Source organism: Stenella coeruleoalba (genome assembly GCF_951394435.1).
Source record: "Stenella coeruleoalba genome assembly, chromosome: 5".
In the NCBI taxonomy this organism is placed as follows: Eukaryota; Metazoa; Chordata; class Mammalia; order Artiodactyla; family Delphinidae; genus Stenella; species Stenella coeruleoalba.
In genome coordinates this window covers 89,584,396-89,597,125 of record NC_137150.1, presented here as the reverse complement: position 1 = coordinate 89,597,125, position 12,730 = coordinate 89,584,396, and the positions used below count along the sequence as shown (strand labels likewise).

At 43.1% G+C, this 12,730-nt stretch overlaps 1 protein-coding gene across 1 annotated transcript in view; it reads right to left on the bottom strand.

Annotated features, from left to right (window-relative positions):
* MYH15 (myosin heavy chain 15) overlaps positions 1-12,730 on the bottom strand; it is a gene marked incomplete at its 5' end in the record, with an annotated part of 164,466 nt that overhangs the window by 25,293 nt on the left and 126,443 nt on the right. The window contains 10 exon segments of the mRNA XM_079921437.1: positions 1,372-1,487; positions 3,495-3,604; positions 4,311-4,362; positions 4,366-4,439; positions 6,608-6,712; positions 6,715-6,739; positions 6,743-6,859; positions 6,863-6,956; positions 10,488-10,624; positions 10,628-10,684. Coding sequence (XP_079777563.1) covers positions 1,372-1,487; positions 3,495-3,604; positions 4,311-4,362; positions 4,366-4,439; positions 6,608-6,712; positions 6,715-6,739; positions 6,743-6,859; positions 6,863-6,956; positions 10,488-10,624; positions 10,628-10,684 — 887 coding nt within the window.

Here is a 12,730-nt window from a genome sequence, read left to right as displayed (position 1 = left end):
CAATGTTTTTGCCCTCCATCAAAAACAAAAAATTCTTTTACACAAGGACTCAGAGCCTCTTAAGTAGACCAGAATTCACCCCTACAGTCAGTCCTACAGAGGAAAGTGCCAGTGAGTGAGAGCAAAGATAACTCAAAGCACACAGAGGACCAAATTTGGCTTGACATCCTCATTAAAAAAATGACCCCCATGGGAGTTTTGTCTGAAGATGGGCTATGGGTAAGAGGCCAGTTCAACTGAACATGGTAACTTTTTCTTTTAATTGTTTAACAAACACGTTAAAAGCAAGTTGCCAGTCGAACCTCAGACTCAAAAATGCTTTTCCATGCTGACATACGGCATTGACTTAAGGGAACAGATCAGATGCATAATACAATCATAGTTAATTCCATGTGTTTATAATTGTGCCTTTGATCTAGAGTGTGAAGTGCTTTGCCAACATCAGCTTACTGATCTTCCTCACCACCTTCTGTGACACGGAGGGGGCTGCTTTCATCCCCTCACTTCACTGAGAAGCTAAGAAGCAAAATTTCTAAAATCATCAGCTTGTTATTATGAAGCTAAGAAGAGATCCTGCAACCCAGGACTCCTGTTTAATTCAGTTTCCTGACTATTAAGACTCAGCTGCTTCAACAGGGATTCATAAGCAGCTTAGCTCTTGGCTCCGGCCCCTCTCCAAACAAACGGCTACAGGTACAGGCAGGGGGGATGTGGAAACTTCACTCTGATCTGACATTAATTTTAATGCCCAGCATCACATCTTTTAGTTCTTTTCCTCCACTGTTTAGCATTACCAGTCAGTGTCTTGAACGCTCAAGAAAGCAGCTTGCTGTAGGGAAACCCAGACAGTATACACGGTCCTTGTCCACATACTTATTCTTTTTTGGTGTGTTATCTTGAGTCTTGTATGCAAGTAGAAGCTGCTCAAAAAGAATTTTATAAGGGCTTCCCTGGTGGCGTAGTGGTTGAGAGTCCGCCTGCCGATGCAGGGCACGCGGGTTCGTGCCCCGGTCTGGGAAGATCCCACATGCCGTGGAGCAGCTGGGCCCGTGAGCCATGGCCGCTGAGCCTGCGCGTCCGGAGCCTGTGCTCCGCAACGGGAGAGGCCACAGCAGTGAGAGGCCCGCGTACCACAAAAAAAAAAAAAAGAATTTTATAAGAAATCATACAAAACTGATAGTAATCGTGTAGAGGTATTCCTTTATATTAACAGTGCTGAGCTTACTAGAAAGATTCTAGTGTTGGATTAGACTGGCTGTTTCTTTGGTAATAGTCCGACAAGGGTCATAAAAGCAGCCAAACACAGTGGGTTCTGTTCAGTTAAGGATTCTAAAATATGCAATTGTTGCTCATCAAAATAATTGTAAATACCTACATTTTTCTATCTCTTCATCTGTCTCTGAAAGCTTTCTTTCAATTTCCACTTTAGTTTCTGAGAGTTCAAGCTGCAGACGAAGAATCTTGCTTTCGTTGCGTTCCAGAGCTTCCTGAAATATATAAATAAAAAGCACTTAATTCAGCCCACTTTTGGACAAAACTTTTTTTTCTCTAAACGTATATCATTAATGGAGCTCTCTTTAGAATTGCTAGGAATAATCTAAGGTCAAATCACATCCCTGAAGATTGGAACAGGATGAGAGACAAGTGATCACTTTTGTTTGTCACATCACCTATAGATCTGATGTTCTGAGGGCCTTCAGCTGTAGCTCAAGAACTGGAATCTAAAGCATTTTTAAAATAGACATTTTCAATCTTGTCTGTGACTATATTTCAATTTTTTAATTCATTACCCTTGACTTTTTCTAATGTTTCCATCATTGGGATGAATCAATAAAAGCATCAAAACTAAAACAAGGAAGGTGATAACTCCTACCTGGAAACTTTTATTTATTTCTGGACATCACAGGGGGATAGAAAATAAGTTGAAAGCATTCAGAGAGCAAGAAACAGGACAGCACTCAAATAAAGGAATTTATGATGTACCTGACACATAATGCTTGGTGTGAGCCATTATCACCATAATTACTACTATTATTTCAAATGGATTGCTTTGACAGACAGGGAGATTTCCTGCCCCCTTGAGTATTTAAATATAGGCAAGGCACATACTGCCAGGGATGTTATAAAGGTGTTTCAAGTTTGAAAGCGTAGGTTTGATTAAATCTTTAAAGGCTGTTCCAAAGATAAAATTCTATAGAAGAAACAAACAGAACACTGGGGGTGGATGTTTATAAAGGGCACAAGGGGTGACCACCATCTATTGGTCAGTTAACCATTGGCAGACAGTCCTGAGGGCAGACGCAATTTTTCTAGCCCCTTCTGAGGAGTGCTTAGCACATACCATCAAAAGTAAAAGGTAAAACTGAATAGCAATTTCAAAATAAAAATAAGAAAGATGTTGGGACTTTAATATGGCTTACAGCCTTGCTGCTGTTCTCTCAATACTAACTTCAATATAATAGAAAATAAATAAAAAACAAATGCTGGTATAGCAATTTCCTCCGAGGGAATGATGCCCTTCCTTCAGGGGGAAACTGTCACCTCTAACCCTTTTGAATGCACTGAGAAAGTGAAGCTTTGAAGGTGACCTGGGATAATTTGAGTTTTGTGACTTCAAAAATAATCTGATAACGTTTTTCATAAAGGCTCACTCAGGAAAAGAAATAACCCAGTTTTACAAATACATGTCCAAGCTGATGAAGTATTTATGGATGCAGCTGAAGACAAAACTTGAGAAAATGCGAATAGAATATAATGCCATCTAGTGCTACTGAACGGTATGAGCGCTGGGGCCTTAGTCGTCTCACCTTCAACGGGCAGCTCAATTTAACGTACAAAGATGTTAGTCTACACGTTATATAGGACTAAAGTTGCCCCGCCCAATCACAGCTCTCATTGGCTTCTCATGTTGCTTGAAAGTTCCACCATAAAAGTTACTTCTTTGGGTTAAGGTGGTGGCTTTAGAAAGTCCCTAGCCAGGGTGGCCAGAGAACAGACGGGGAACAAAAGGAACAAGTGAATGAGACAAAGTTCACCCACTTTACGAGGACCGGCCTTGTTACGGGACACCACACTGACAACTGAAAGGATTCTACATAAAATGTAGAGGCCTCAGAAAACAATTTGCATAAAAAGACAAGAGCTGTGTCAAGAGCGGTCCACTTGACACATCTTCTGTCTGGTAGATTTCTTACAGAAATGTGGTGGTGAGGTAAATTGATCGGACATTGCTTGACTCAGAGCAATCCTCTGGGGTCTAATTTTTTCATTATCACACCTTTCAAAAGGCCCATGCCTGAAATGGACTTGCTATGCCTTTTAAAAATTATTGTCTCTGTTGGAGGGTGAGTGGGTGAGGGATGCATTTTTAATGTGACTGGGTGTTTAGTCAAAGGGTAGGTCAAGAAAATGAAATTCAGCTGCGAGAAAAGAGGCTTTGTAGGCCTTGTTGACTACTTAATGACCGTGACAGGATAACTACCTTCTGAGTTCACCCTCTTTGGCAAAAAGATTTTCTCAGGGGTCCTTTCAATCACTAGCACACACCTAGGGATCAAGTCAGAGATTTTTCCTGAACTTTTAATCCATAACACTGAAAACACTCCTGTCAAACAACCCACACAAAGATAAGCTTTCAGCAACAAATGTTTGAGAACATTGCTTTGAATTCATTTTTCAAACTACCTAAAGTTTTTTTTGCAAAAAAAAAAAAAAGTGTTTCGACTGATTTTATTTAAAGAGAGGGGCAGGTATGAGGATATTTAGCTATTCAACATTCAACAAATATTTATTGAACCGCTACTGTATGCCAGGCAATGTTCTAGTCCAGTGCTTCTCAAATGTTAGGGTAAATATGAACCACCCAGGGATCTTGTTAAAATTCAAATTCTGATCCAACAGAGCTGGAGAGAGGCTGAGAGTCTGAATTTCTAACAAGCTCCCCGGTGATGCCCATGCAACCAGTCCACAGGCCACGTTTAGAGTAGTGAGGGTCTAGGTACTGAGGATAAATTAGTGAACAAGATAGACATGGTTCTTGTTTTCTTTATAATCAAGAGAGTTGCATCCACGATTGTTTATCCTGTCCCCCTAGCCTCGATTTCCTCATTTGTACAATGAGGACAATAGTTTGCTAGGGTGATTACATAAAATAGTGCATACAAAGAGCCAGGCATAGTGCCTAGCACGCAGTTAACCCCTGAATAAGGGTCAAGGGTTATAAGCGTGTTCTTGCTGTTGTTGTGACTAGAATGCAGGTCTTCTGCACTGTCACAGTGATGGAAGCCTGCTTTGCTCCCTGGAGGTAATACCTCGGCCTCTTCCGAGGTATGCCATTTGGACTTCAGTCTTTTCTTGTTCAATCTACTTCTTGATCTTTTCCATTTCACTTAAGTTCTTCTTTCCTTCTTTCATCTGATTTTTCAGATTAGAAATCTCTTCTGGAGAGGGATGAAAAACAAAGTTAGTGAAAAGAACCAGTCTCAGATCCATGATGTCAGCCAAAAGAGACTGTTCCCAGAGGCCCACTGGGACCCTGGTCATGCCATCCTTGGTAACTTGATGGCAAGGCCACCGCTGGCACGTATGGGACGTTTGTTTGAATTAGAAAAAAGAATCCCCTCTTCAAAGTATTCTTTTGGCATCTGTCACAAAGTTGCCTACAACAGCTGGTGAGGATGGTGTTTCTTAGAGTATTGTGCATTGAACAACCTGTGTGACTGTACATGGCGGTCCTGCTTGTCAGAGCCATGCCAGATATTGCCCGGTGGGGCTCTAGGACCCAGACCTGGAATCCTATCCAGTGGAAGAGCTTAGCTATCAACACGGGTGGTGGCCACTGTGTCAGCTGTCGCTCAACACCAGAATGGGAACTTACAGCATAAGCTGGGTCACTGTCTGCCAGAAGCCAATGCGTGAACCCTCTGATGAACACACGTCTCTGAAAGAGCAAGGCAGCCAGAAGTGACAAAACCTCCAGCACCTGACACTGTTACTGACACTGACTGACACAACACCTGACACTGTTGTTGACACAGTAACCTGTTGTTACTGACACAACACCTGACACTGTTCATGAAGGAAGCCTCTGCAGCCTAAGGTGTGGAGCAGGGCCAAGCGCTCTGGGAATTACCCACAGTCCAGAGGCAGTGGAAGGAATTCAGGGGCTTGACCGCTCCTCTGGCTCTGAGATCCCCAGCTAGGATAGGCTGTGACAAGAATTTTTTAGTTACAAAAACAAACCCATGAGATGGCAAGTCTCATGTGAATAATAAATCCTTCTCTGATAAAACTTCTCCAGAAGAGGGGCTCCCAGGAGAAAACTCAAGGCAGTGGTTCTCTACTCTGACCATACCATAGAATCACTCAGAGAGCTTTTGAAAAAGACTTCTTCCCAGGCTCCAGCCCAGAGCAAGTATGGTCCCCACACGAACAGCCAGCTTCGCTTGGGGACTTCTTAGACATACAAACTCTTAGACCCCCTCCTAGACTTACTGGATCAGAAACTCTTGACGGTGGGACCCAGCCAACCGCGTTTTAACAAGCCCTCCAGGTGGTTCAGATGCCATGAAAGTTTTCTAACTGTTCCAGCACCTCTCACAGGCCCAGTCAGTGACCTGCTCATGGACTAGGTAGGTCAACAGAGAAAGCAAGTTTCATTTATGCCTCCAATAGTAATGAACTTACTCCCAGGGCATCTCAGGGTTGTAATGCACATCACTGTTGGTGCTGGTATAAGTTGGCAGCCTCTTTGAAGGGCTGCTGGGCAATATCTCAGAATTTGAAAATTCACTCCTTTAATCCTGCAATTTCATTTCTAGGAATCTACCCTACTGAAATATTTGTACACGTCCCCATTGTACACGGATGTACAATATAGGATTATTTATAACTGTGAAAAATTTTATCGAAAATTAATAAGGTCTAGTTAAACGTGTTAGTCAGCCTTATCATAAAACACTGTATCGCTAATAACAGTCACTTGGTAGGGCTCCAGCTACAGGCACATGGGAGGTGGCAGAGCCCATAGTTAAGTGTGTATATGCCGGAATCAAGCTGGCTGGGCTCAAACCTCAGATCTGCTACTCATCAAATGTGAATTTGGCCAAGTTCTTAACCTTAAATGACTCAATCTAATCTGCATTTTACAGATAAACTAACACATAAGGCTGTTCTGAGACTTAAACAATGAATAGTTATATATAGAACAGTGCCTGGCACGTAGTATGGGCTATAGAGATATTTGTTAAATTAGAAAATAAGTTAATAAATGGAAAAAATAAAAAGTATAGAATAACGTGTAATTTAAGTAAAAACTACCTGTATGCATATTATGCAGGTTATGAATATAAAGAAATTCTTAATAGGCTTCCTTTACGGACAGGAACTGGGGCTAAAGTTAGGAAAGTACTCTTATGTTTAGAACTCCTTTAATGAAAATAGTATCTGTAGTATAAAAAAAAGACAAAATCCAAAGCTAGTATTCAAAATGGAGAAGTTAAGACCCAAGCGAGGCCAGGACGATGCTAAGGTTTCTGCGCATCGAGGCAGCCTTGCCCTTGGCGCAGGGCCCTCCCGGGACCCTGCTCCGGTTCCCAGGGCAACGTACCCTTCAGGTTCTTGTTCTCCCTCCGGAGGGTCCGCTGGCTCGCGGCGCTCTCCTCGTAGGTGTGCCTGAGATCGAGGAGCCGGGCGCTGAGGGCCCGGGCCTCCTCTGCGGGGCGTCGGGCATCGCCTGAGGCTACTCGTGCTCCCGCCTCCAGCCGTGCAGGCACTGGTTGAAGTGCTGCTGCCACCGGTCCAGCGCAGCAGCCGCGCGGTGCACCTTCCCACGATGCGACAGGGTGTCCCCGAGCTCGAGCTACGGTCGGGGCCTGGCCCTCTCCAGGGAGGCCCTTCTGGCATGGGCCACCCCCATGGATTCGGCAGCCTCCTGCGACCGAATTGCCAGCTTCTTCCTGAGAAGGGGAGGTCCAAAGGGCGAGTGAAGCCACAACCCTCAGAGAGCTCGTGCAGTGTGTCCTTATTAAACACAGCACTCGGGTACAAATGGGGGGTGGGGGGGCTCCTGAGGGTGGCTTCATAGTCTAAAGGGGAAGCAGCTTGTGCCTGACAATGACCTCCTTGTGCCTGTGGAAGCCAGATGTCTGCTGACCACCACACTCTGGCTTCTATGTCCACATGTCCTTTATTCCCTCCCCACCCTTTGCCAACCTGGACTTGACACTCAGAACCTCTGAATCCCTGTAAGTATCTGCTTCCCCTGAACCTTAAGTAAGCAATACAGACTTTATCGAAGACTTCATAAGAAATGGGAGAAAGAGAAAGATGGTACTGAACACCCAACAGTAAGCAACTGTTAAAAGTCTTGGGGCACGTCTAGTCTCTAAAGAGCTCCTTGGCTTTATTGCTTCCAAGCAGCATTCTTTGGCTCTCTCCTGCTCAGTCTCCCCCTCTCATCATGGGACTCCTAAACATGCCCGAGTACCTTTTCTCTGAATTTCTTCTCCATCTCAGCTCCTCTTCCCAAATTTATATACCCACATCCCTCCCAGCGTTATGCTCACTTATCAGGTCCTACTGCTGTCGGGGGTACTTTAGCCCCTGTCTGTCCTCCCTCCAGAATCCTCTGAGATGCAGTGGCTTATTAAAATGCTTCCTCTACCGTCCTTACAATGCTCATACGCTTCCTTATGGATGCAAAGTGTTCTCTTGTTCCCATCTCCTGCAGGGACACTGGCAGTCCCATTCTTACTCATTCATCACACCTCTTAGATGAAAGGTACTGTATGTACCAAAGCTTTTTCCAATCTCCAGTTATTAAACAGAAAAAGATCCTGAGGAATTAACATGTTCCACACAGCAGCCCAACAGAGCAGTGTGCTCATAAAGCCCCCTTTTGGTGGAATCCTGCAAAAACCAGTCTGTGCTCAGTGTCTAAGAAAGACCTGGGCTCTAACAACTACTCCTTGCTCACTGGCTTTCTAACCATAGTCACTTCATGTCTTTGCTTCATTTTTCTTAACTGGTAAGAAGAGATTCTTCTGTACCACATGGTGACTATCATTAATAATACTGTATTGTGGGCTTCCCTGGTGGCACAGTGGTTAAAGAATCTGCCTGCCAATGCAGGGCATACAGGTTCGAGCCCTGGTCCGGGAAGATCCCATATGCCGAGGATCAACTAAGCCCGTGCGCCACAACTACTGAGTCTGTGCTCTGCAGCCCATGAGCCCCAACTGCTGAGCCAGTTCTCTGCAACAAGAGAAGCCACTGCAATGAGAAGCCCGCGCACTGCAATGAAGAGTAGCCCCCGCTCGCCACACTAGAGAAAGCCCGCGCACAGCAACGAAGACCCAGCACAGCCAAAAATAAATAAAATAAATAAATTTATAAAAAAATAATAATACTGTATCTTATATGTGAGAGTTGCTATGAGAATAGAGCTTTAGTGTTCTCACCATGACAACAACAATAAAATGGTAATTTAGTGGGGTAAAGGAAGTGTTAACTAATCATGCTGTGGTAAAGATTTCTCACATGTGCATATAACGAATTATCACATTCTACACCTTACTTGTACACCCTACACAATGGTGTATGTCAATTATATCTCAATAAGGGAGAAAAAAAAGGAGATTCTGATGCTTTATCCCACCTAAAACAGGAGTCTTGTAAAACAATTACACATATTTTAACTACTTTAGAAATGCTCAGTTGGAACCAGAAAATAGGAATTTTACTTTGGGTGACCAACTGCTGGGGGACTGAGGGGTTGTACCAGGACACGGGGCTATCAGTGCTCAAACTGGGCAAGTCCAGGGCAAACTGGACAATTGATCACCTTCATTTGATTGATAACGTTGCTCTACATTTACTACCAGCTACAATTTTGCTGCTCAACTTGCCAACCATAAGCACCTATGTAGTTTCCTAGAATACGCAAGAAGGTGTAGGAGATGAAGAAATCAGATTCCTATCCTTGGGGAACTCAGAAGCGGTAAATGGGGTCTCAGGGGGGCTTGATTCCACTAAACTAACTCATCATGTGAACCCCAGCCTGGAAATCTAAGTAGACAGATCCTCAGCTTTCAATTAAAAAAAATGGAATCCTAGATTTTTTTTTGCAGTTCCACGTCCCTTAGGGGTTTTAGTGGGAAATCATAATACAGACAATGCTTTATTTATTTGATGTTCAACTAAGTTTAAAGCAAAAAAAAAAAAAAGTCTTTGGATATTATCTCATTTGCCCATCATTTCTCTTCAGTTGTCACGTACTACTGGACCACAATTTGTTAGTTCCAACAAATCCATGTAGTCATAAGTAACCTATATACTTTCCCTCTTTTCTGTCCCTCCCTAGGAAACCTTCAAACAGAATGACTGGTAGACACTTTCACCAGAATTCTTCAATTATTAGGGAAAAAAAAAAATCTTACTTTAGAAGCAAATGCCATATTTTGGATATGAGGCACCATTTCAGTTCAAAGCCCCACTTTTCTGCAGTCCAGAGTTTTGAACACATTTACTGCAGGTATTTTTAGTATCTGTCATCCCAAAGCCCTTTTTAAGTTACTGTGGCTACAGAGACAGATTGCTTGGTACCCCTTCAGGGACAGAACACAGCAGCTGTTCAGCACGTGCACAGCAATGCCTTTCAAAGATTTAGGTGAAGAACTGAAAAAATAATATTTTTGGTTGATGCTAAAGAGAAATGTATTGATCTGCCCTGAATTTCTGCCAAGCTCCAAGCCAGGGATACACTCTTTTGAGTCAACCTTTAATGACTATAAGCCGGGGATGGTTTGACACTTTCTCTCAAAGACACACAGTCCTTTGACCTCTGAGCAAAATGCTTTAGAACTACATCCTGGTACTAAGTCTTGATTCATGTGGGCCCCAAACTTCTGTAGTTCCTGAGAAGAACTTCTAAAGCCTTTATAGCCTAGTGTTGGCTATAAAACCGATATCCTAACCTTAGAGGTGACCCCAAAGTGTTTTCTTTTCAAAGAAACATTTGTCCCATAGGCAGGATGACAAATCCTAATACGTTTCCAGCTGCCCCTGTCCACCTTCACAGACCACTTTGTAGCGTACAAGTTGTAGACCAGAGACATGATGACTTTAAGGTATGGAGACATGTACACACATGGATTCCATTATTTTGGCGTTCCAAATGAAACACAGGATTTTCGTGCTAGCCTACTTTCAAACCCTAGTTCAAAGTCACATCTATGAAGACTTCCCTCGTACCCCTAGACATAACCTCTTTTTTTCCCCCAGGACTTCTCTCTAGTCTTTGTCACTCTGTATTATAATTTTCATTTTTGAACCCCTCTAGAGCATGTGCTTCTTGCCAGTGGTGGCTGTTTCAGCTTTGGTCTTGGGTTAGTTCACACACTTGGTGAGGATTAGCTTAGTGTACACATGTGGCCTCGAAGACACAGTCACTGTTCTCAGAGTCCTCTGTGCAGCCCTGCCCCACTCACTTGGCATCCTCCAAGTCCTCAGTGCTCCGGATGGTGTCGTCTTCATACTTGGTTCTCCACTTAACAATTTCAGCATTGTCTTTGAACAGGGCCCAGAGCAGCTCAGCCTTGGCCTCTTGCTCTTCCTGGTACTGCTCTCATAGCAGGTCACAGTCACGCTTGGCCGACTTCACGGCCTGGGCCAGGGCACTCTGTGACTGCAGGGGACACAACACATGTTACAAAAAGGCACCACGGCCATTAACAAACAATGAAAGGCTTGGAGGTGACATCATCTTTTTTAGATAAGGTTAATAACCACCTGTCACAAATGCAAGCCGAACCTGAACCTCGTAAGATGATACCAGGGAGAGAATTTGGGACAAGAAGAGAAAGGAGAGAGTATCTAACTGCTGCCGTTACAACAGGGAAGAGGGTTCTATTTAGGGAAATGCCAGCCTGACTATGTGGGCTTCAACAATAGACAGGCCTGGAGTTCTAGAAATAGTGCAGAATGCAACGGTAGCAAGAGGAACACTCACCATCATTTAGGTAATCAGATTTATATTTAGCAATATACAAGAGTTAGATCTTGTTTGGACTAGAAAGGACCAATGAGTTTTGCCTAGCCTTTTCATTCTATTCATAGGAGAACAGAACCTTTTATTTCACATGTAAATCCCTAAAAACTTTAAAACTTTAAAGCAGTACTAGCCAATAGAACTTTCCATAGTGATGAAAATATTCTATATGTGCACTGCCAATGTGGTAACCACTAGCCACGTGGCTGTTAAACACTCAAAATGTGCCCCAAACAAGGTCAAATTCAGTCAAAACTGAATTTAAAATTTATTTGATTTTAATTAATGTCAATTTAAATTCAGGTCGCCACCTGTAGTGTAGGAGTGGCTGCTGTATTTACTGGACAGTAGAGCTCAGTTTAATGACTACTGCTGGCACTTAAGGGGTGGTCTGGTTAACCTAGCAACATCATTCCCAAGAGATAACCTAGTCTAGTGTGAAGAACCAGGGTCGCTGCCAGTCCTCATGGGCCCTTAATGTAAATTAGGAAACAGCATCTTCTTAGGTAGATGCAGCTCTGAAAGCACAAGGCTTGGTTAATGGCAGCCTCAGGCAGACACCTTTGGGCAGTGAATGAGGAGCAATAATACACAGCGACCCTAAGAAGGACACAGGCTTTGGAATCTGGGAAACTTGGCTTCAAATTGCTACCCTTCCTCTTATTTGATATATATGTATTGAGCGCCTGTTCTAAGCAATAGTGTTAACTGAAGTAAAAGAGATGGAGACAAAGCCTTTGTCCAACGGAGCCAAAAGGAGTAAGAGGATATGTAAAACAAACATGTACAAAAATTACTAAATAAAATTGCTGACTGCACTGAGAACGTAAAACAGATTGACATGATGAGGAATGTTTGGTTCTCTCTCATCATCCCCCAAAGGCCTTGGGGAAGGGCCTTCAAACAGTGGGAATAGCAGCTACAAACGTCCTAAGGCCTGAATGATGACAGCTTGTATAAGGGGCAGCAAGGAGGCCAGGGTGACTGGAGGGGAGTAAATGACAGAGGCAGCTGTGGAAGGTAAGGTCACAAAAGGAGGCCGGAGCCAAGAAAGGGGGCCTTGTATGCCAGTTGGAAGCCACTGGGAAGTCAGCCAGAGAGATCTTCTAAGCTATAAATCTAGTCATTTCACAACCTGCTCAACTTCCTTCACAGTATACTACCAGCTGTATGACCTTGGATGAGTTGTCTTCTCAAAGCCTTGGTTACTTCATGTAAAAAAATATAATTCTACCAGTTTCATATGACTTATATATGAAGGTTTATATGGCATGAGAGAAGCGTCTAGCATGATGTCTGATGCACAAATCATGACAGTAATTTGAAAATGTACATGTGATATAGAAAATAAGGAGAGTGGAAGGAATAAAATAAAACATTTAAAAACTGAAGTCTGAAGAGTTGCAGTGAGATTATATGCAAGTGAAGTCTTTTGGGGTCTTAGTAAGAAAGAGGCCTTGAATATGAACTAAGAACAGATTTGAATACCAGGGCTCAAAAATCCATCTCTCATCTTAGTCACTATGCTTTAACATTAAAGAACCACTTTCACTGTGGTCACCTGCGAGCAACATTATATATTCTCTTGGGAAGAAATGACTAATAATGACTAATATTTATAATATATTGACAATTTGAAATAATATTGAGCTAATCCAGCCCCATTCATTTTATCCTGCTCTT